The sequence below is a fragment of the Myodes glareolus genome, chromosome X (assembly GCF_982192425.1).
Source record: "Myodes glareolus chromosome X, mMyoGla1.1, whole genome shotgun sequence".
In the NCBI taxonomy this organism is placed as follows: Eukaryota; Metazoa; Chordata; class Mammalia; order Rodentia; family Cricetidae; genus Myodes; species Myodes glareolus.
In genome coordinates, this window is record NC_142053.1 from 49,050,960 (window position 1) to 49,076,198 (window position 25,239).

The 25,239-nt window shown below is 38.5% G+C and overlaps 1 protein-coding gene across 2 annotated transcripts in view; it reads right to left on the reverse strand.

The window, feature by feature from the left end:
• Positions 1–25,239, reverse strand: part of Rnf128 (ring finger protein 128) — a 103,131-nt gene that overhangs the window by 10,874 nt on the left and 67,018 nt on the right. For both annotated transcript variants that reach the window (XM_048428495.3, XM_048428494.3), the window contains exons 2-3: positions 19,342–19,589; positions 3,533–3,604 (exon numbers count right to left, since the gene is read on the reverse strand). In XM_048428495.3, the coding sequence (XP_048284452.1) occupies positions 3,533–3,604; positions 19,342–19,589 (320 nt within the window). The remainder of the gene's footprint in view (positions 1–3,532; positions 3,605–19,341; positions 19,590–25,239) is intronic.

Consider the following 25,239-nt stretch of genomic DNA (forward strand, 5'->3'; position numbering starts at 1 on the left):
ACCTGGGTCCTCTGCTCTTAGCCACTGACTCATCTCTCCAGCCTCCACACCGTGGAATTTTCAGTTTATTGTGTTGTTGCTGATTCTCCCCCCTCATATTCTCCAACTTCTCCTGCCCCTTCTTGTACTGTTATACCCCTCTCCCATAACCTCCTTTCTGCTTCCCTATCACAGGTTTGTGTCTTTATTTTTATTTTGCTGCTCCTGTTGTCGAGACAAGAGTTTTTTTTAATATTCTAAGTGCAGTCATTTAATAAATATGCAATTTGCAAATATTTTTTTCTAAGACTGTACCTTGTGTTTCCCTTTCTTAAAAAATGTCTTTCAAATTATTTTTCAAATAAAAAAATATTTGTTTATTTAGTTGATACAGGGTCTCATTATGTCTGGGAATTTGCTATGTAGACCAGGTTGGTCTCACTCTCAAAGACACCTATGCCTCCAAATTTTGGGGTTAAAAGATGTGTTCCACCATGGCTAGCAACAATAGAAATCTTTTCACTTTCATTTTATTTTACTTTACTTTATGTGTATGTAAGTTTTACCTTCTTTTAGGTCTGTGTACCATGTGTATGTCTGATGCCTGCAGAAGCCAGAAGAGGGCATCAGATCCCCTGGAACTGGAGTTACAGATGGTTGTGGGCCACCTTGTAAGTGTCAGGAATTGAACCTTCTATGAGTCATCTTGCCAGACCCCCTTCTTAAAACAGAAATTCTTAAACTCTGACAGTCAAATTCTATGTTTGCTCTGTGGACTTGTGTTTTGGTGTTATGCATAAAAGCTATTAATGTATCCCACCCACATCTCAATTATTTTTCTCCCAAAGACTTCTAAAGAATCAATAGTTGCTTGGTGGTGGTGGTAGCACACGTCTTTAATCCCAGCACTCACAGAGGCAGGCGAATCTCTGTGAGTTTGAGGCCAGCCTGGTCTACAGAGCGAGTTCCAGGACAGGCTCCAAAACCACAAAGAAACCCCCTCTCCAAAAGTCAAAAAAAATCAATAGTTATAGACTGTATATTTATACCTATACTCTTTTGAGATAATTTTTACACTGTATGGATAATGGAGGTATTTTAAAAATGAATACTATGCTGGCTAGTTTTTTTTTAATTTTTATTTATTTTACATATCACCAGTTTCCCCTCCCTCCCCTACTCCTGCTTCTACGCCACCTGCCCCCTCTATCCACTCCTCCAAAAGGGTAAGGCCTCCCATGGGGAGTCAACAAAGTCTGGTACATTAAGTTGAGGCAGGACCAAGTCCCTCCCAACTGCATCAAGGCTGAGCAAGGCATCCCACCATAGGGAATGGGCTCCAAAACTGGTAACACAAGTGGTTCTGATTTTGTATTTCTCTAATGACCAGTGACATTGAGTATTCTTTTGTATACTTCTCAGCCCTATGTTTGTTTTATATCAACTTGACATAAGTGTCATTTTGGAAGAAGGAATCTCAATTGAGAAAATACTTCCACCAGATTGGCCTGTGGGGCACCTTCTTGATTGATGGGTGATATAGGAGGGCACAGCTCACTGCAGGTAGTGCCACCCTGGGCTGGTGTTCCTGGGTGTTAAAGAAAGCATGTTGAGCAAACCATGAGGGACTGAACCTGAAAGAAGCACTCCTCCATGACCTCGGCATCAGTTATTGCCTCCAGGTTCTTGCGCTGTTTGAGTTCCTGCCTTGACTTCCCTCAGTGATAGACTGTGATATAGAACTGTAAACCTAAATAAACCCTGTCCTCCACAGGTTGCTTCTGATCATGGTGTTTTAAGCACAGCAATAGAAACCTTAACTAAGTCATATACTCAATTACTACTGAGAATTCTCCTTGCTTTATTGCCTTTGGATCTTCAAAATAAATAAATAAATAAATCGGCCACATGTCTGTTGGTGCATTTCTGGATTCTATACTGTTTCATTCATTTATGGATCTAACATTTCTATACTCCCACAGATACAGCCTTGAAATAACCCTGAAAATTGGGGGGATGTGAACTACTATTTGAAGTTTTTTTTTTATCCTCCCTATATTAAGACAGGGTCTTTCTATGTAGCCCAGGCTGAACTTGAACTTACAGCCCTTTTATCTCAGTTTTCTGGATGCTGGAATTGAAGGCATGTATAACACTCTCAGAACATGGTCTAGGAATGAAGTCATGTGAGAATTCTGAGTGCTTGCGAGAAAACTCCAAGAAAACAAGAGTCTTGTGACCTTAGTTTCTTCAGAACACTGAATTGTTCCTGGAATGTGTCTACAGGCTCCTCCCAGGTGTAGTGGGCAGGAATGGGTTTACTTCAGCTTGCTCGCTGATCTCATTCAATTCATGTTTATATGCCTCTATGGAAAAATATGCTTTTGCTACATGTGGCTTCTTATTGCAATTGTATACAGCTTGAACTCATGGGAACTTTATTCATCTGACAGTTCTCGCAGGTCCCATTGTCTTTAGAGTGGTAACGTAGCACATTCAGCTTGTACATTCTTATGCATCCAAATTGTTTGGATTATCCTGGTTCTTGGGCTTTTCTAATACGTAATGCTATCTCATGAAGATTCTTGTTGAGGAGCTAATTCATAGGTTAGTTTAAGATGAACTGACACCTTAACAATGAAGTTTCCAATCCACAAACATGACATATATCTCCATTTCTTTCTATTTTCTTTTATATTTTCTCCATATTTGTGATTGAACTCAAAAGCCTCGAGGATGCTAGGTAAGTGCTCCACCACTGAGCTATAATTGCCAGACCCTGTGACTTCTTTCACTGGTTCTGTACAACTTTTACCATATAAATCTTGCTCACATTTTGAATATTTATATTTAAGAACGTAATGCTTCTGATGGTGTTATAAGTGATAAATCTTTATTTCAGTATGTCCTGCAGGTTTTTTGGGATGTTTTTTGCCATCAATAGATTTTCAACTGTCCTAAATCTCAAATGGACATTCGAAATTGTACTGAAGCATGATTTTAGTTTTCTATCATTGCTGTTGCAAATTACCATCCTTTGATGGCTTACATTGGCATGGCTCCTTACTTTTTGTGGAGATCCGAAGTAACTGAGGTGTTGGCCGTTCTACATTCCTTCTGGAGGCTTCAGGGAAAATACCTGTCATTGCCTTTTCTAGTTTCTGGAGCATTCCTGCATTCCATCTCATGGCCTCTTCCTTGAATCATTCCACATTTTTTATCCCATTGCAACCCTGCTATGAATGGCAGTCACACCTGCACCTTTACTCCAGCTTATCTGGATTCTGGTTGTATTTAGGGTTTGTCTAAATAATCCTGGATGATCTCCCTCTTTAACTTGCCACATCTATAATTTCTTTCTGCCAGATATTGTAACATTTACAGGTGCCAGCGATTAGTACCCAGGAACAGTTGGGAGCCATTGTATAGTCTAATTGCAATACTGAATAGAATTTCAATACTCAGTGAGGTATATCAATGCTAACAAAAAGACAGTTGGAGAGGGCATTTAAAGAATGTCCTGGTAGCTTTGCTTTAAAAGTAATAAAAGTACCTTGTCTCCTTGTTTCAAAGTGCGCAGCTGAAGCCTTCCAATAGCTTTTTTAGCATCTGCCTTTAACTGTCTCTGTAATAAAAACAGATATTAGAAGACATGTTTTTAAAAGAAGTATGATAAGAAGGTATAGCAATTTAATAGTAATTGATAAAAGTTACTATCCAAATAAAAATTAGAGATTAAAATCTGCGGCTGGGGAGATGGCTCAGTTGGTAAAGTCCTTGTTACGCAAGCATAAAGCTCTAAGTTTGATGCCCAATACCCACAGAAAAGCTAGGCACCATAGTTGCTGACCTTCCCTGTCACCTGGGTACCCTGTCACTTAAAGCCCCACCCCCACCCCAGAGGCAAGCTGATCTCCTGCCTCCCCCCCCCACTAGCCTCTTCTGATGAGGTAACTACTGACTCTCTCCCTTTCCTCTTACCCCCTTCTTTCTTCTCTCTCCCCTCTCTTTCCTCGCTCTCTGTCCCCTCCCTTCTCCCTCTCTCTCTCCCGTTCTCCCCTCCCCTCTATAACCCATCACTCCTATATCATTCCCAATACCCACTAAATAAATTCTAGACCCAAGCTCTGTCCACGTGGCATATCTGTCAGTCTCCCACCTGAGGCGGTCTCCCACCCACCGGGGCCTACCAGGGTCACACCCCTGAATAGCTTTCAATAGTGTGTAACTCTAATCCCAGCATTGGGGAGGCAGGGACAAGAAGATCACCAAGCTTTGCTAGCCAGTCAGTCAGGCTGATTCAGTGAGCTCCAGTCTCAATGAAAAACTCTGGCTCAGCAAGGAAGTGGGAGGGCAATTGAGGAAGACCTTTGACTCTTCAAACATGTGCAAATGTATGCATGCACACATGCAAATTTTTAATTAAACCAATTTATACAATATATTTTGATCATATTCTTTCTTTTAACTTCTCTCAGATCCTCCTCCCCACCTCCGTATCCATCCAACTTTGTGTTCTCACTCTTCCCTTTCCTCCCTCCCTCCACAAAACAAAGCAAAACAAAACACCAAAAGTTAGTCCAAAAGTGCCATAAGGCAAAAATACCAAAACAAAGAAAAATGCACAAAACAAAACAAAAACCAGAATCTGTTTTGGTTTAGCTCGCTACTCCTGGGTATGGGGCCTGCCCTTGAGTGTGGCTGACATACTCAGTGACACGCCAGTGGAAAAAACTGGCTTTTCTCTTTCCCAGCAGGTATCAATTACAAATAGCTTCTTGACACGCGCGTGCGTGCGCGCGCACACACACACACACACGCGCGCGCACACACACACAAATTAATTAACCATATTATATATCTCATTTATCTGATATCAAGCAGGATCTTCCAAGTTACTAAACGTTGTTCTTCTAGCCCACTGAGTAAGTTGTAAGTTGCCTGTATTCCCGGCTGTGTGCAGTCATCCACTAGAGCAGTGGCTCTCACCCTTCTTCCACCTTTAAAGCAGTTCTTCATGCTGTGTTGAACCCCGACCATCGAATTATTTTTGTTGCTACTTCATACGTGTTATTTTGCTACTGTTATGAACTGTAATGTATACATCTTATATGCAGGACACCTGATAGGCGATCCAAAAGGGGTAGCAACCCACAGGTTGTGAACTGCTGTCCACCAGGGCTACACACTAAACTAAAACTGACTTTCCGTTCCAAGTACCCATCAACTGTTAATAGTTCAACTAGGCGTGGACGCTTCCAGCCCCTCCTCCTTCCTGTCCTAATGCTGACTGGTTTGATCTTGTACAAGTCTCGGTGAGTTGATCACAGTTGTTATAAGCTCATGAGTCCAGTGGTCCTATAATGTCCGGAAGATACTGTTTTGCCCTTATCCTTTCCAACAACATCTGGCTCTTAAAAGTTTTCTGCTCCCTCTTCTAAGATATTCTCTGAGCCTTGGGGTCAGGCAGTGTGATGCAGGATGTCCCATTTACGGTTGAGTACCCCACCGACACTTGTTCTCTATACATCGATCAGTTGTGAGTTTCAGAGTTAATGCCTATGCACTGCACAGAGACACTTCCTTGATGAGGACTGAAAATTGCACTAATCTATGAGTTTACACATAGGAATCTGGAAGGCAGTTTGATGTTATGTCCATTTAGCAGAATACTAGTAATATGAAATATGTCCACCCCCTGGGTAATACTAGTAATATGTAATATGTCCACCCCCTGGGTTCTTGGCCAGATTTATAGTACCAAACATTAGTCTCCTCATGTTGAGTAGACCTTAAATCCCCCAAATTACTGAAACTTACATACTATGTTTCTCTACTTTTAAAAATAGCACCCCTGGGACCATAATTGTAAAAAACAGTATGCCTCTCTCCCAAATGGATTCAGATACTATGAATTTTTGAAGCAATTTTCCTATTTCTAAGGCTCAGAGGACCTTAAAGTATACCTTCTCCAATTTCTTTTCTGAAATGGGCCCTGTTCAAACAAAAGTGCACAGGGTTTGAATTCAAATGGACCTAGATTCAAAATCTGAATTTGTCACTGAATAAAGAATAATACTAAGTCATTGAATTATCGATCTTACCTACTTTTCTATGAAATGTAGATAATAACAACCTTATAATATTCCGTATTAGGAAAACGTGCTGCTAATAACCACCATTGTCTAGGAAGAAGGACAGATTCCAAGTTGTCTCATTGAGCACATATCTAGATGAGTCTGGATATTCAATGTCAACTAAAGCCCAGGAACAAGGACTAAAGCATATGAAGTGGGATGATGCTCTAAGTTCAGAACGGTTGATAAAGAATAGAATCGTTGAGAGGCTGTCTTTCTTCTATGCAATTTGACCTGGCCCCAGGAAAATTAATGGCACAAATAAATCCTCCTTTTTCTTTGAGAAAAAAAAGTCTGTATTCTAGATAAGAATGTCTCCGGTGACTATATCAAATGTTTAAAATGAAGTTGAGGTAGGTTTCACATCAGGGCAGGTGCTGTGTTGACTCAATAGCGTTGCAGCAAGGCACAATACACAATCTTATTTTGAATTGTAAAATGAATAAACTTACCAGAAATTCAGCAAACAATAGCTGTTCAACCAGAGTTCATAATGAGAATGAAGATACACCCCTCCCCATGCAGGGTCTGGTCCCTAGTAGGGTCTTCAGCTGACACGTTACATGAAAATTAGATATAATACAAATAAAACTTCTAACACAGTGCCTGACATATATAGATACTCAATAAGATATTGACTAAATGAAACTATAAACTATTACTTATAAATAAATAACACTGGGTATAGGTAACATGTCTATAAATATTTCTGATAAATATATTTTGGAAGGAAATAATCCATAGTATGGGTATGTAAATAATGTCCTCGATGCCGCATGATATATCCTACATACCATTTTTGAAAGGTATTTGACTTAAAGCTAACAAATCACTAGCCAAACTATTTTTTCTTCTGTCACAGGACTAGCAAACATCCCTCTCCGGTGGCTACTTAACCAGTAAATACAGATCAGTGGAAATAACTCATGAGGGCACCGATGAAAGTCCTAGTAAAGGCTAGAAGAATAATAGAACTTGATCTTTATATTCCCGGAGTCTAGCCCAAGAAAACCGTCCAGAATTCAGCAGTTTTCTGATAGTTGTTCAGTTTTTTGAGCCTATGGTCTGTTAAACTGTTTTCCTTTCACCGAACAGCTAGGACCCACAGGCCTGGCCATGGCTCAGGTTTCTAGGCCTGGGCACTTTCTTATCACGTAGATCAGGAGCTACTCAGACACCGAGAAAAAAATGCAAAGGGAAGCAGAGCCAATGAGAGAAAGGACTATAATAAACCCAGAAATATATCTTTGTTAATTCTTTTGTTATTTGTCCTTAAAGTATTTCTGATTGAGGTTTAAGCGACAAGCTCTGTAGGCAGTTGGAGAAATATACTCATTAGGAAGTGGTATTTCCCTGGCATGTTTATTTGATTAAGTGTCCATACTCTGGAATGGGAGGGTGATCTGGTTACAATATCTGTCACCCTACTCATCTCCGCGGTTGACTCAGCTAAGCTGGCTGACTAGGTCGGTGTCCCCTTTCAACCTTACCCCTCCACGTGTAGGTCACCCAGACTTTCATGCTTGGTTGAAGAAGACAACCTTCCCCTATAGAGCAGGAACATTCCTTCATCACGGGTATTTGAGTAGCTGTGCTGTCCTGATAGAACTTCCAAACAAGCTCTCAAGTCTGCATTTTTGGATTCCTCATCCCTAAATGTTCAATTCAATCTATTATCAGCCCAATGGTGGTGTTTATACATTTACTCGTAATGAATGCCAAACAAGTAATCTTCTTTACTGCAGCTACCCTACCATTGTAATAATACAAGTTAATTTGAGTTTTAGGCCCAAAGGCAAAGTTATATGCCATGTATGAATCTATTCCCAGGAAACAAAAGAGCTGGTATTAATACCAAGCTAAAAAGAGGCGATGGGGTGAACTACATACATACATACACACACACACACACACACACACACACACACACACACACACACGACCAAACTGCAAGTGCCAAGTTATTAAACAAGAAACTTGATTGTTGAAGATCTACAACATCTAAAGACAGCATGCTGGTTCGAATAGTAATTTATCATTTATCCCATAAAAAATGAGTATTTTATATAGTTCTCAGCCTTCACCAGAGAAGTTCCTTCGTGTAGTGGATGGTGGTAAATGCGAAAACTCACAAATGGTCAAAATACAAAGAATAAGTAAGTATCAGGGGAGTGCTCAACCACAGATGGAACATCAGTATCACACCCGTCAAAACTCAGAGACCGCTCTCAAAGGATACAGCAGGAAGACCGTAAAAGCTAGAGGTCAGGGATGGCTCACACGAAATGTCTTCTGGGCCTGAGAAGACCACTGAACTCATGAACTCATAGCGGCTGTGGTTGCCTGCACAAGATCAAACCAGCCAACATTCCTGCACGGAGGGAGGGGCTTTGCAAATTCCCAGGCCTAATTAAGGAGCTAGTTACAGTTGATGGGTGCTGGGAGAGGGAAGGTCAATTTCCTTTAAGGGTGTGGCTCCTGGTAGCTGACCCACACTCCGGTGCAGTGGTTCTCAACCTTCCTAACGCTGCAGCTCTGAAAACAGTTCCTCAGGCTGCAGTGACCCGTCAATCACACAATTATTTCATTGCTCCTTCATAGCTGCAATTTTTGCTACTGGTATGAATTGTAATGTAAATATCCGACATGCAGGATATCTGATTTGCGATCCATGTGAAAGGGTCTTTGGACGACCCACAAGTTGAGAACCACTGCTCTAGTGGGCAGTTCCATGCCCGTGATATACAGGCAGCACAAACTGGATTGAAAAAATAACACAAAGTTCACAGGGAGTGGGGAGAGTGGGGTGGATCTGGGAGCGATTACAAAGAGGTTTGTAGGGCGAATGTCTTAAAAATACATTGTATGAGATTTTCAGGAAAGTAATAAAAATAGTTTTAAAAGAGAGTTCGATGCACCATAATTGAATTTATTATTCCTTTATCTTTCTCCCACTAGACAGCTAGTAGCTGGAGGACTGGGCCTTAATAGTAAGTTTTTAAAGATTCCCATAGTGGTTGCTCACTGAAGAGTATATTTAATTTAAAAATCTAAACACTTTTGCCACTTTCTCAAACAGGACATTTCTCGGCTTTCCCTATTAAAAGCCTCTTTTCCAGTACATCTGGGAAAAGAAAACTTTAAAGAACATTTAGCAGGCTCCTAGGATGTATCAGGTTCAGCCCAAAGATTTTTACCTGTGTCATCACGGATAATCATTAACCAACTTGTGAAATAGGTATTTTAATATCCATGCTTTATAGACAAGTCAAGTGGGTTGTGAGTCTTGACTAAAGTCCAGGCAGGTGGCTAGTTGCAGGGCTGATTCACTTCCACCCCAGCTTGTACCTGACTTTAAAGCCGGCGATCCCTCCACTGCAAGACACTGCCTCCATTGTGTGCTAGAGAAGAAGCCTTTAAAAGGCTTCGCATTCCTTATGAAGAAGATAAAGGAAAGAAACAGGGGAGGGAGCCCTCCAAGTCAGCTATTATTCAGTCTTGAAATTGTTTCTAAATTGCTCTACATTGTGATTTGAGAAGCGGTTTAAATAGGCATATTATACTAACAGCCTCCCCTCTTCTTCAATCCTCAGTCATATCTGGTTTAAGAATATTTGACAATAGAGTTGAAAATTGAAGATAAAAAATACTGCTTTTTGTGCGTATGCCAATTTTCTTAACAGATGCTTGATGACATTTTTCAAACCAATCAAAGCTTTGACAGTGTCAGAAACTGAAGATATCAGCTGTACAGTTTGGGGTTTATTGTTGCTGTTTTGGTTCTGAGAATTTCCAACTTGACATGAAGGAAGGAGCTGAAAATAAAGTCAGAGCAATTATTATTTATTAAAATTTTCAATTTAAAATTGCAAGGAACACAAGGTATTCTATTTAGTTCATTTGTACATTCATGCCAAATTAGGTAAAACATATGCCAACCTTGTGATTTGTCAGTCTGGGTTTTGGTCACAGGGTATTTAACCTTCAGTGTAACTGAAATATATATAAACATCATCACTTCTATAGTTAAACTAATTACTTAATGGGGATAGAGTACACAAAACCAAGAAAGCAGTTAGCACAAACAAACTAGATTTTTCTGCACATAAGTCACTGCCTTTAAAAAAACAAACACTTCATTAAAAGCTAAAAATAAGAACGTTTTCCAAAAATGAAAGTAAAAAAAATTATGATCTTGGCTTAGAGTTTATAAAAACGATGCTTAATTTTTAAAAAGAATATATATAGTGAGAGGACTTTTTTCCTGGGATATATTCCTGTGAGCAAACACAATGTCTGTGCTAAGTGGCAATCTAGGCATATGAGAATTTGCCTTGCTCAATGAAAACTTATGCACAATACTTGAAAAAAGGAATTCCCACATTATGAAAGATTTTTCTTCAATTAAAAAGTAAAGAAGCAGACCTTAAGAAAGAAATACATGGATCTACATAGGAAGGAGAAAAATACAAGATCTTCTGCGTAAATTGGGAGCGTGGGGAGTCACGGGAGAGGGTAGAAGGAGAGAGGGAGGGAAGGGAAAGGAGCAAATAAAAATGTATAGCTCAATAAAAGCAATAAAAAATAAAGAAGCAGGCTATGCAGTGTCAGTGCATGCCTTTAATCTCAGCACTTGGGAGGCAGAGGCAGGTGGATCTCTGTGAGTTTGAGGACAGCCTGGTCTACTGAGCAAGTTCCAGGACAGCCAGAGTTGCTCCAGAGACAAACCCTGCCTCAAAAGACAAAAACAAAAAAATAAAAATAAAAAGTAAAAAATAAAGAAAAAAAGGAGGGAGGAGCAACTTTTTAAAAATGTATTCCTTATTGGAGGGGAGAAGCAAACAAACAGGTTCCCATGTCTCTAAATAGACTGGAGACAGGGATAACAATGGCCACGATTGACAGTATAAGGAACTGGACAGCAAGAAAAAACTATGAAGAAAAGGAAAATTGACAAATGGATATGATACAACTAAGATTATGTAGCCTTTTCAAAGAAGCATAATCAGCATGCTTAGAAACCATGTTATGCCTGTAAACATGTACTTTTGAATAGACTCTAGCCTCTAGCAAACATTTCCCCTTCTCTCAAAGGGTAACTGCTGTCCCGATCTCTGCTTCTATGAGATTAACTTTTCACAAAGAGAAGAAAATTCTGGAATTGTGCTATTCAAATTCATTTACTTGGAATTTGCTAGGAGAGCAGTTCTTAAGTGACCTCACTATACCAAACTGTATGCTGCGCACACACACTGCATACATGCACTGCTGTGGTAAGGACGGGTTTAATCAATTGGCTATGGTAATCATTTCACAATGTACACCATAACAAATCAGCACAGGGAACATTTTTGGATATCATTTTATTTGCCAATCATGCAATAATAAAGTTGGGGAGAGAATTAGTGACATGATCTGTGTATGGTTATGCCTGGCTGTAGTCCCAACCATCGTGGAAAACAGAGATGAAAGAATTGTCTGTGTCAAAAGTTCATCAGCACCTTGGGTAACTATTATGGTTTGTGACTTAAATGTTCTCCAAGGCTCATCTTCCACGGGTGTTGTTGTCAGGCTGTGATAGAACATGGAGGAAGGTGGGTCTGAGTGAAGGGAAATTCAAGTATTGAGGGTGGACCCTTGAAGGGGATGCTGGGAACCAACCCTTTCCTATCAGCTTTTGTCTCCATGACCATAACAGGAGAATAATCTTGCTATATGGTCCGCTATGATGCTTTACCTGGCCCAAAGTGGCAGGGACTAAGAAATTATGAAATGAAATCTCAAATCCATAAACCATAATAAAATTTTCCTACTTTAAGTTTTATCAAGTCCTTTGTAACAGTGGCAAAACCAAACCAATCAAACAAAAACATGTCAGCAACAGTGAAACCCAGTCTAAAAAAAACCAGTAAAACTAGTGTAAAATTAGAGTATATGAATATATTAAAATTCTGAGACCCATTATATGAGTTTTCTTTTGATCTAAGAGAAAGTCAGAAGACTGTGAAGATAGGCCTCGTTTAGACAAGTATTTGTTTAACTTACTCCATATAAGAGCCAAAATTCTCACGGTTTTGTAACAGACCCAGAATAATTCTCAAATTTAGGCAAGAACAGACCAATACATGTAAACACATCAACCACAAATATACACAAATGTATGTGTATAAAGATATGTATAGGTAGATAGATGATAGATTTGATAGAAAAATAATGGTACAAAATGTAGGCAGATAATGGATTTTTCAGTTAATTTAACTAATAGAGAAAATTTTCCATAATTGGAAATATTCCAGATAATGTTCACAATAGTTTATATTCAAAGGCATTTTTGAGACAGGGTCTCACATTGTAGCCCAGGCTTGTCTGAAACCCACTATGTAGCCAGGTTGGCTTCAGATATTCAGTGTCCCTCTTGCCTCAACCTTCAAGTTCTGAGATTACAGGCATGAGGCAGCAACATACCGCATCCAAGCACAAATTTTAAGATACTAATACAGTTCAGCCCTTCTTCATCTGAGAGCACACTGTGTTGCTATTTCTAACAGCAAGCTATAGGGAGATCAGTTGCATATTTCTACCTAGGGAACTAATTTGATTATTGAAGTCCCAGACTCAAATGGTAGGAGTGGAAAGGGCTGGTCTCTTGGTTCATTCTGCTTGCAATTTGCTCATGTTGTCTGAAAGGCAGGACCCAGACAATGAAACCAGGTGCATATCATCTAGCTAGACTGTTATGCAAAGCAATCTTGAAAAACTGGTACAACATGGTTCATTGCTCCAGCCGTATCTAACAATACATCAATCACTAACATAAAGGACACTTTGAGGGCCACATTCCTAGAGTTGGCTAATGTCCAATCATGGTTAACTTGGGAACATTCAAGGAGTAAGCTACTAGTTCTGCTCTGTTACCTCTTGCTTACAATCTATTCACATTGTCTTTGATCAAAATCTTTTAACAAAAAACCTTGTGTAGTACCTATTAGAAAAGTATTTATGTATAAATACTTCATTTGGGATTTACTATAATCAATTCTAAGTTTTTATATATGGTATTATATCCATATTATGTCATGATATAAGCATATAATTACATTAAGTAGTATTCAGTTGATATTTATAGATTCAGTTATTATATAGTATAATATTTATATTAGCATAGTGCAGCATTTGTATATTTTCAACACACACACACACACACACACACACACAGTCTGTAATGACAACAAATACATCTAGTAGGTGCAGAAGCCAACAAGAGATAGAAAGAAGCCCAAGGAACCAATTCAACCATCAATAAGACTATCACAAATATACTTTATTGCTTAACCAGTTTCATTATCCATTTACTCCTTGATCTATGGCTATCTGAACTTTGTAATACCCTTGTTCAGAGTGACCTAACACAGTAAGAAATTATGTAACTTTAATTCTTTTTCAGAGAAGTCACTATCCACTGGGATTACATCTTGAGGAAGTTTTAGTTGACTCTCCCACTATATTTGACTATTATATGATCTGTTTACACACAAGAGTTGAGTCTTACCAACAATACCTGTATGACACCATATTACAGCATGAGTATTTTATTATGTGTGTATATGTATGTGTGGAGACCAGAGGTTAACACCAGGTATCTTTCTTCTTATTTTTGTCTGTTCTTTTTCAATAATTATATCATTTTCCAATTCTTTTTCCTTCCCTCCAATGTCTTCCTTGAATCCCAGCCCACTCCTCCTTAATTTCATGGCCATTTTCTTTTGTTATTGTTACATATATATGCCTAAATATATAAATACAACTGCTCGGTTCAGTTAGTGTGACTTACATGCATATGATTTCAGGGCTGGCACTTGGTATTGGATAAACAATTAGGGTGCTCATCTCTGGGGAAGGCTGTTTCTCCTGCTCTCAGTATTTCCTAACTCTTTGTCAAGGGGTAGACGTCTATGAAATTTTCCCCTTCCATGTTAGCATGTCTAGTTTTGCTCATCTTATTTTTTGAGACAAAGTCACTCACTGACCTAGAGCTCACAAATTTGGCTAGGTTGTCTGGCCAGTAAAGCTTGGCTCCTCCTGTTTCTTCCCCCTCCCCCCCAGCACTGGGATTATAGTCAAGCCCTGACATACTTGGCGCTTTTTATGAGTACTGGGGGTCTAATTCAGGCCTTAACGTTTGTAAAACAAGCAGTTTATCAATGGAGACATATCCCCATCCTATAAATGTGTGCTTGTGTTTGTGCATTAGATTGAACCCATAAGCACATGGTAGAGAAATGCTCTACCACTAAACTACATTCTCAGAACTCATATCGTCATGATACAGTTTGGTTTAGCTATCAAATAAACCAGGAGGTAGCACAGAATTTCTAGTATTATGGAGAAATTTAGGGTCCATGTTAGTTCGGACAAAGGGCATCATCTATCTTAATTCACATTACTACATAGTTACAGGTTCCCATTAACTATTGTACAGCATGGTTAACTCCCTCCATTACAGAGTACATGGCTATCATTAAAATTATTTCTATCCTCATACCTAGTCTTATTTTTATTACTACATATGCCTGTAAAATTTAATGGGCTTTATTGTGACATGCTTTTCTTCTCAAAATAGCCATTTCTTTAGTTATTGCTTATTAATTAAATTTGTTCTTTGACAATTTCATGAATGTGTATAGGATATTCTGATTACCCTTTCCCCACACCCTCCCTTATCTCCTCTCAAATCTGTCAATCCTCTTTCCCACATTCATGTCTTTTTGTCTTGTTTTGTGAACCAGTGAGTTTAACCATGGATATCTGCATGACTGTTGGTTTGGAATTATCCACTGGAACCTGGTGGGCTTATCACTGGGTATGCAACTGAAGACAATGACTCTCCACTCCTCCAAATCTATCAATAGCCAACAACAGTTCATCAGGGATAGGAAGGGCCAGTCTTGTACATGCTCAGGACAAGAAGTTGCAGTTGTCATGAGTTCATTCCTGCCAGGATTGTATGAAACCCAGCAGATGGCTTTTCACAGTCCTTCCTATCTTGTGGCTCCTCTTCTATCATGTTTCCTGAACATATCAACCGCTCTGATTTGTGTGAATATTTTATCAAGGCTCATTACATGCTACAGGGATTCCATTTTTCTCTTGTTCTTGAAATGATTCCTTCCTATCTATTTTAATTACTACATCTTAGTCTTCTTAAAATCACTTTTCATTAAGGGTAAATGTATAAGGCTGACACCAATAGCATACTAATAGGAAAAGGGGAACGCCTGTGAGGCCTCGACCCTACACAAAGGACTAAGAGATGCTGAGAGTTGTGTGTGTGTTGTGTGTGTGTGTGTGTTTGTGTATGTGTGTGTGCATACATATGTAACAACAATTAAAGAGGCCATGAATTTGAAGAAGAGAAAGGGGAACTACATGGGAGGGTTTGGTGAGGGAAAATGATATAATTAATTATAATCTTGAAAATGATCTTTTAAAACATAAGCGCAAATCCAGCTTTTCTTGCTATACCTATTCTAGTTCCTATTTTACCAAGTACCCTCATTTGTTTCATTTAACAGTATTTAATCCAGTGTAAGCTGTCATCGAGTATCAGCTGCCTTAGGTAATGTCAGCATGTATACACTATACCTCCCTCCAAATGTTGGGTACTGTATTCTATAGTGTTACAGTGGTCATTGCCACGAGTAGTTTAGTATTTAGTGTAACTGTGTCACAACATTTCTCATAGTCTTCTTTATTATTTATCAATGTCGTTTCAAATAGAAACAAATCCAATTTACTATGCTTAGTATGTTATTTTCATTTATAACTCACTGGTGTTTTTCAGGGTGTTTAGAAGTTTCCCACCTACAGAACCAGGACAATGTGTGCTCTTTAACATCTTCTTGACCATATAAATAAATTACACCAGAGGGCTCATCTGAGTAATTATCAAAACTTATACCATCATCAATTTGTGTAATATTTAGTAATATGATTCATAATCTTCAGAAGGAAGATATCACTAGATACATAATCTTCCCTAATATTCTTTTGTTTTGGTTTTTAGTGACAGGGTCTCACTTTGGAGAACTCACTATATAGCAGGGCTGGTTTTGAACTCACAGAGATCCACCTGTTTCTGCTGGAATTAAAGGCATGGGCCACCATGCCCAGTCTTCGCTAATATTCTAACAGAGGGAAAGTCCCATAATATAGTTTCATCAACATTTCTACCAGGACAAAGCAGAAAACGTGACAAATGTCGAACTAAAGTTGTAAACATGCACATGAAGCATTTTGCAAACAAATTTGAATGTATGAAAACCACATATATAGGTAACATTGCAGCACTCGAATCTTTATAAGCAAAAGTGACTATTGCTCATATAGTTAATCCTTTTATCCTCAAAGGAGAAAGGGGATAAAATCCAATAAACAGTAAAAGCGGATTTTCCAAAAGCCTTCTGTAACAGATGAGAAGCTTTAATGCTGTTCTTGAGAAATTATTCTACAGAGGTTAACTTTCATAAAATATATTATAATCTATGAAAATGGCTTAAATGAAAGATGGGATTAGGCTTAAATGTGCAATGAAGCTTGTGCAACACCAGGCAAAAGTTCTTTACAAACCCTTTGCTCATGCCTCCAGAATTGTAATTGTGAATAATTTATTTCTGTTGTTTAAAAGCTAGGAATAAACCTTATTACTTGGTAAAGGGGTTTATAGATTTATCGTAGCACTTAAAATACAGAAACACAGATTCTACCTTTGACACACACAAACCACTCTCATGGTTGTGACTATAACCTTTGAATAGTTAATCATACATGCTAGCATTTTTCTCAATCCCAGAGATAAAAAACTGCATGATAATCAAATGTCAAATATTAACACAGTGTGAATTTACTGAGTGACCTGGGATAGGAATGCTAAACATCCTTCCAATCATAGCTAGTAACATGCTGGACCTGCCACCATTGTGATAAGCTCCTTCACCGAAGAGGACAGACATCAATTCATCCTAAACATTCCAATAATCACAATGTATTACTATATAATGGCACCTACTTTTTATATAGGTTTTTATAATAAAATTTAAACTTGTCATCTATTGTGAATCAAGAAATCTGTTGTTTCCAGTCCTAAATACACTGAGGTCTTCTTTGCTTTTTGGAGAATTAGTTCCTGAAGTGGCCAGAACTTCATTGCCTTTGAGGGACTTCTCAGATTATATAAAACCCCCTTTTTGTGCTTCTACCACAAGATCACCTGAGAGCAGACATGACACTTGGCTGCTACACTGAGAAACCTTGAAGGGAAGGGTAAACAATGATGGTGGCACAGAGCAGGGAAGAAGGAGAAATGGAAGTAGTTAAATAATTATAATCTGGGTGTATACTGATCATAAAACCATTATCATTTGTTCTTGAAGGCTATGTGGGAAATGAGGGGAGGGAGAAGAATAGCTCGATAGTTTCTGGCCTAGGGACAATAGAAATTCCATTGAAAATGGGTGCAATACTGCCTTGTGCTTGTGTTGATTAGAAAAAAACCAGAGGAAAGGGAAACATGGCTAGAAGCAGGTAGAAAGGACAAAAGCTGGAGTGATAGCCTTGAGCATACAAAAGACAGAAAGAGCCTGAATGCCAGGGAATGTTGGCTGCCGCTGAAAACACCTGGAGAAAGAGAAGGCAGGGAAGGGGAGCAGGATCTAAACACAGATACAGACAGGGAGCAGTGTAGAACTACTCTTTGGATTGCTTCCATTTTCTTGGTAGAATCAGATATAATCAGACAGTGAGGTTGAAGCATGTGTTGGGGACCTAAGTTGCAAAACTTATAAACAAAGAATGCAAGAAAGTAGATAGCCAAGGAAACCTTTAATTAATAGGCAGTTTTAATGGTCTACTCTGCCCAGGCTCCAAGTGTATGGATTTAGCAAATCCTGGACTGAAAATATTCAGAATAAAAAGACTGCATCTCTCCTAGATATGTGAAAGCTGTTTTTCTGAGAGTCATTCCCTATAGAACATAGCATAAGACTTATTGCATAGCATAAACAGTCTATCAGTTATTATAAGTAATCTAGACATGATTTCAAGTATATGTATATGCAGAAGTAATATATAAATACTGTAGCATTTTACATAAGAGATTTGAGCACCCATGGATTTAAGTATACAACAGAAGACCCTAAAACCAAACCTTATGGATGCCAAAAGGACAACTCTATAACAAAGACAGGGAAGGCCCAAGAGAGCTGAAGACAGGTGCGCATGGATGGCCACAGAATCTAAGTGAGGATATGAAAGGGGTGAAGACGGTTTAAAGATGACAGGATAGGGGATAAATAATCATAGATACTTTTGTTCTATAAGACATTGGGTGTTTAGTTCTATCATTTCCACACTAAAGCATTAATGTCAAAACATGCTAAAAATATGAACATGAGTACGTTTGGAGTTTTAACACTGTTTCATGAACAATTAGATTTTTAAAACCTTCCTTGGGCTGGTAAAATGGCTTAGGAAGTTGGGATTAGTGGCATCTAATCCCAACATGAGTTAAATTCCTGGAACTCACATGTTGGAAGGAGAGTACAGACTTTGGGAAGTTGTCCTCTGACCTCCATATGCATACGAATGCTATGAGCTTCCCTCACCCACATACACAATAAATAATTGTAATAAAACCTACATTGTTGTGGAATTTAGCATTTTTTCCTTTTAGCTCCACTCCCTCTCTCTCTCTCTCTCTCTCTCTCTCTCTCTCTCTCTCTCTCTCTCTCTCGTTTGCACGCACGCGCACACACACACACACACACAGGCACGTACGCACATATTTACGTTCAGGCAGTTACAACAGTTATATTGGTTTTATGAAGAATTCTTCATCTGAACTTCATAATTTCTCTTTTTTCTTTGAGTATGAAATGTTTTTATAATTTAAAAAACAGTTCATTTATAGCAACATATGTATTTACAGTCACTTACAAATAAATGTTGGCTGTGCTCCCTTAGGTGTTAAAAGACTTAATCAATCAGGATTAACTTCTTTGGCAGAATATAGAACTTGAGACGATGGAAGTTGATATACTTTTAGAACGACTAGATTTCATAAAACATATGCATAGACCTTGTCTAGTAATTATATTCATATACATGAAACCAAAAATATAATTGAAACAGTCAAAGCATTTTAAAATTGGGAAAAGGGATCTTTACAAACCTGCTTCCTACTTTGAGCTCTTGCATTCCGTAATCTTCGAGCAGAATAAAAGATAAAGTAGCCCACAGTTGCTGCCGTAATAATAAAAAAGGACACGGAAACAAAGAAAATTGAATAATGATTGACCCATGGGCCATGCTTTTTTCCTACTTCGATGACCATTGTTACTTGTATGCCTCTTTGAATAGATTGCAGAATTTTTGTTCCTTTTAGATTGCCAATCATGATTGCAACAATGTTTTCCGCACCTGTGAAAGGAAATGAATTCAGTTTTAGTTTGAGATCATTAATATAAAAATCCAATTTTAACAGATGATTTAAAACATTTAAAATGAGACATAATGATACAAAAAGATGTACGATAATTCAATTAACGTTATTAAGTACCTACTACATATTCAAAAGTCGTAAGGGTTATAACCATGTACAAGATTTAGTCATGGATCTATGGAGCTCATAGTTTAAAGGAAAACATCACACACAAAATTACCAATAATTCAACAGCATTACTTCTGGGGCCGAGTTTGCATTTTTTTTTTTTTTTTGAGATAAGGTTTCACTCTGATTCCCAGGCAAGCCTGGAACTCAGGTCCTCCTGTCTCAGCCTCCTGAGTAGCTAGAAATACAGACCTGAGAAAGCACCCCAATATGCAAATTTCATGAAGGCTTTCTTAATAACAAATAGTCCACTGGCTGGTAGATGATAGAACTTACCTCCTAAGGAATATTAAAATACTTAGATGCATTCTTTTTAATGTATAAAGAGGCAGATTATCATATGTACCTCATACTAATATATATAAAGATTTATATAACAAGATAGGGATCTGAGACAAAAAATGTACATAAAATGTTTTACAGCCCATACACATATTAATGATGTTTATTTCATTATCTTCAAAGAGAATATCAAATTTGCACAAACTGCTTGGGAATGAGAGGCAAACCCGTGAAAGGAGAATATGCAGCAAGAGCGGGCAATAGGTAGGCCATTACGAAGTTCATTATATACACGTATGAAATGGTGTAAGGGAATAATATTTGGTACCAATGAATGCACTATGAAGCAAAGTAAGGAAGAAAAGAATAACAGTAGAAAAGGAATACACCTTCATCCAACTAACATTTATTACAAGAAAGGAAAACAGAAAGAAAGCAGACAGGAGGCAGGCAGGCAGACAGACAGACATTTTGTTCCAAGAGCTCTAAGTTTTTCTACACAGGCCTGTCTGTTGCAAGGACGACAACACAGAGAAGGGATAGAGGTATTTGTTTCTATGTAGCACCAGTTAAGGACACAGCTGAACTTAGACTACGATTGTTACTAAAGGTTTCACATCTGTAACAGTCTCCTTTCTTCTCCCAAACACATTTGGCTAGAAAAGCAAGATAAACCACATCTTTCTCAATGTTGGAAGAATGTCTTATTGTTCAAGCCATTCCAAGGTTTATCAAGGTTTATAATCCTCCTAGTTTTTATGACCCAGGATGAACGATCTTAAGCAAAAAAAAAAAAAAAGGGGGGGGGGGGTTCTTTGAGTGCTAATGTATTGCCAACCACAGAAACCTCCTATTGATACTAGCTAGGTTAAGGTACTACTCAAGGTTAATGATCAAACTCCAGCCTGGAATAAACAACCACCCACAAATAAGACTCTAAAAGACCTTTAGACTAGAATTTAAACACAAATGGACAATACTGAAATAATATTGTCACTTTCAATGATTACGAGTAAAAAAATCTTCACTGGTGGTATATATTGTGGATTTTTTTTAAATCCCAAACAATCCTTGAAATTTAAAGCTCCTCCTAGCAAAAGACTGCAAAGGATTAGGCCACATAGAAATAAGTCACAGCACACTGGGTCTTATCCTAATATCCTTTCCTAATATCTTTCCTAATATCTGCAAAAGGTATCACTACAGATCCCTTCATGGCTTTACTTTATGCATCTGAGTGTTTCTGTGACTACCTTTATGTACACAATGTGCCTGCTGCAGTGCAGAGGAGGCTGTCAGATCCACTGGAACTGGAGTTCCAGGGAGTTACAAAGCACTATGTGTCTGGGAACGAAGTCTGGGTCCTCTGGAAAAGCTACAGGTGCTCTTAACCACTAAACCGCCTCTCCAGTCCAGCAAGCACTACGGAGAGCCGAAGCTCCAAGAGAACTGTTTACCATGAGAGCTAAACTCTTACGACTCCCACTGACAAATGTGTCACCACTCAGTCCAAGAGAATGACTCACGGTCTATTTGCATGGACGAAAATCTCCAAAGATACCGGAAGTGAAGGGAGTAGAAAATGTAGAGAGCAGTTTCTGTATCTTCGTCTAAAACAAACATAGGACCCAAATTTCCCATATGGGTTTAAGAACTGGTAACTTAGCAGGAAACCTGCTTAGTTTTTTTTTGTTTGTTTTTGGTATTTACCTTTGCTTAAATTCTAACTGTGAAATGAAACACAGACTTCTTTGTCTTTTTCCTTTTGCCATCTCTTAGGAAAACATCTGGCTGTAAAGTTTTTATCAGTTACATAATGTGATCTTGTAATGTGCATAATATTTAACAGCACAGATAATTTGAAAAGTCAAGTCTGGCATATATTGCCCTTTGAAAGATTTCTTTTTACACCATAGATGAGGCTTTCTAATAAGTTTCTGAGCAGTGGAAATAGTTTTTTTTCTCTTAGAAGCTACAGACTCAGTACCAGAAGTGGCTACTTAGACTAGTCACTGTATTTAAAAGTATTATATTTAAAAACACAGTCAAGAATGTACATTCTGTATGCAACAGAAACAAGGTTGCGTTTCTATCCCCACAATTCATATTCATACATACTTTATATAGTCTAATGATGAAACAGACTGAATTACACTTCCAATAATATAAAAGACATTTCTCTTTTTGTAGTGTGTGTGTGTGTGTGTTTGTGTTGGGTGTATGTGCTTGTGTGTATATGTATGGAGAGGCCGGGTTCAAGGTAAAATTGCCTTTCTCTGTTTCTTTCCCTCTTCCCCCTTATTCTTTGAGACAAGTCCTCCCACTGAACCTAGAACTTGCCAATTGAGTTAGGTGGGCTGGCCAGCAAGCAAGCATCCTCCTATTTCTGCTTCTCCAGTGCTAGGATTGCAAATCAAGAACTTTACCAACTAAGCCTTCTCCCCAGCCCCATAAATGTTTTGTTTTTTATATACCCTAGGCATTATTATATCTCTTCTTCCCCCAGTGCCTTGCGCCTTTCTGAAAACGACTCCTTGGCCAGAGGGTTCCAAATCACAGTTAAAGGCACCACAACTCTTCAGGCCACACGCTTTAGTAGCAGCAGCATCCTCTCCAACACTTTAGTGCTCAACTATCAGATCAGCCACGTAGCTCTTACTTTCTTGCTGTCTCCCATTTTCAAAACACGTTTTCATACTCACGCTGCTTTCATAATTCTTGTTGTACTTCCATAACCTAACTGTTTTCCCTGTATCCGGGATCCTTAACGTTCACCTTACCAAGAACCCTTCAAGTCCAATAACTTTAAAGATATCCCCTTAGAGTTTCATCAGAATGTATCCTCCTGTTTGGTTTTCTGGCATGCATCAGTATGTCCAGCTCAACCGTTTTTACTTACTTTCTACTACTCAAGTCTTACTCCTTGGTGTAGGGTGTAAAACCTTATATGACATGGTCTCAATCGAGTCGTCTAGTTTGGTGTATCTCCCTTACATCCCTGCACCACGCACACTCAGATTCAATCACATGGGACCATTTGTTGTCATTCCCTTTTCATTAACCCTATTTTTTTTCTGTCCTCTCACCCTCAAGTTCCCTGCAGGCATTCTGATCACTACTCCCTTATCCATTTGCCTATGTATCTATCCCTCAAGATCCAGTTCATATGTTGCCCCTACATAGTTTTCCCGAGGGAAAGCAAATGTTCCGTCACTTTTGTTTGCAATATTTATTTGGTGTGCATATGTGTGTGTTCATGTGTATGTGTGTGTGAGCACATTCACATGAGTGGAGGTCAAAGGAAAACTGTGGCAGTCTGTTCTTTCCTTCCCCAACGTGTGGTCCCTGGACACAGCACTCAGGTTATCTGGCCTGACAACAACTGTTTTTACAACCCTCTATGTCGTCTCATCAGCTCCTGTCACTTGAATTTTAACTTCTATCTAGTTCTTCATTTTTCCTGAAGAGTCAGTCAAAACACCTAACTCTCTCTCTAAACTAAGAATCTTTTTTTATTTTGGAGTGGAAAGAATCTTTTAATTCATGATAGCAACAGTTTTAGTTATGGGATGGTTAGGAAGTCACATGCTTCACACTAGTAAAATTTACTGGAAAACTTGCTTTACACAAATAATAAATTTTAACCATGTTTATGTAAGTAGCTTTTAATCTTTGTGTTTTATATGTATACACTGTATGTGCACATACGTTAATCTGTCAGTACAAGTGCACACATGCTGTGACATACTGTGGACATCAAAGGACAACCTAGGGTTTCAGTCTTCACCTTCCACCTTGATCCAGATGGGGTCTCTTGCTGCTTTTCTCCACTGCATATTCCAAGCTAGGCGACTTTTGAGCTTCGGGAATTCACCTGTCTCTTCCCATATTTTCCTACAGGAGAGTTGGGATTACAGATGCTTGCACTACTCTGTATGGCTTTACCTGGACCCTGGAGATTTGAACTCAGGTCTTCACAGTTACATGGCAGGTGCTCTATTCGTGAGTCATTTTGTTAACCTTTTAGTAGCAGACATATCACATTTAACCTAGTCAAATATGCTTAGCTAAGTCCTTATTTCAAAAAAGCCTTCCTGGTACATACAGCCACGCAATCAGCTTTGTGCTCCATAGGGAACATAAAACACACTTCAGCACAAAATTAGAATATTTTAAAACAATCTGTACATAGTGTTTTATTTCTGTACAATGTACATATTAAACACTGATTAAATATATTCCAGTTGGGCAGCAAGATGACTCGGTGCAAAAAAAAAAAAAAAACACTCGCTACTGACGTCTGACAATCTGAGTCAGGATCCAGTTCCCCTGTAAAGATGGAGGGATGGAGCCAAATCCACAGTGTTGTTCTCTGGCTTCCATGTTGTGGCATGTGTGTGCTCATCTCACTAAAAATAAATTAAGTGGAAAAACTATCCAGAAACTATTAGGTTTATTCCATTAGATATTTAACACATAATTTTTGCTCTAGTGGACTATGTGAAGCAAATGAATAAATAATCTGTTCTATCTCTGTAATATTAAAAACATTTCATCTTTAGTCATTTTCCTTCTTATTCCACAGACAAAAGTGTATGCATATTTAATAGTGTCCTATTTTCATAACTAAGATATACTTACTAATCATGATTTGTTACTGACAGTGGGTTATCTTTGTAAACCATTATTTAATATAACAGTAATATTATCTGTCCCCAGGCTGTTATAATTTGTACTTAAATCATATATCGTTGAAACTGGAATAGATCTCATGGATCAGCCTAATTCATTAAAACATATATATATATAACACTGGACAATTTTCCTTGAAGAAGGAAGATTCTTGCTTAACTTGATGCTCACAGAATCAGCTCTCCTCTGCAATTTATGCTTCTCCACTGCTGTTGGCTGAGAAGAGACAATTGAGCTTGGGTCTATAGAAAGAGTAAAACAGGCTTCCAGAGAGCACTTGGGGGTGTCAGTGCAAGTTCCCTGCAGGGTTTATATTTGTTGGTCAGTGACACTTTGTTTAGCTTCTGAATTTTACCTATACTCTGGTAGATAAGATTACCAGATAAGGTTTATCTATAAACTAGGGTCTTAACAACCTGCCCTATGAGGTAGGCATTGCCATTGTCCCTGCTATAAAGAAAACTGAATTCGAAGCAAGGAGAGAGA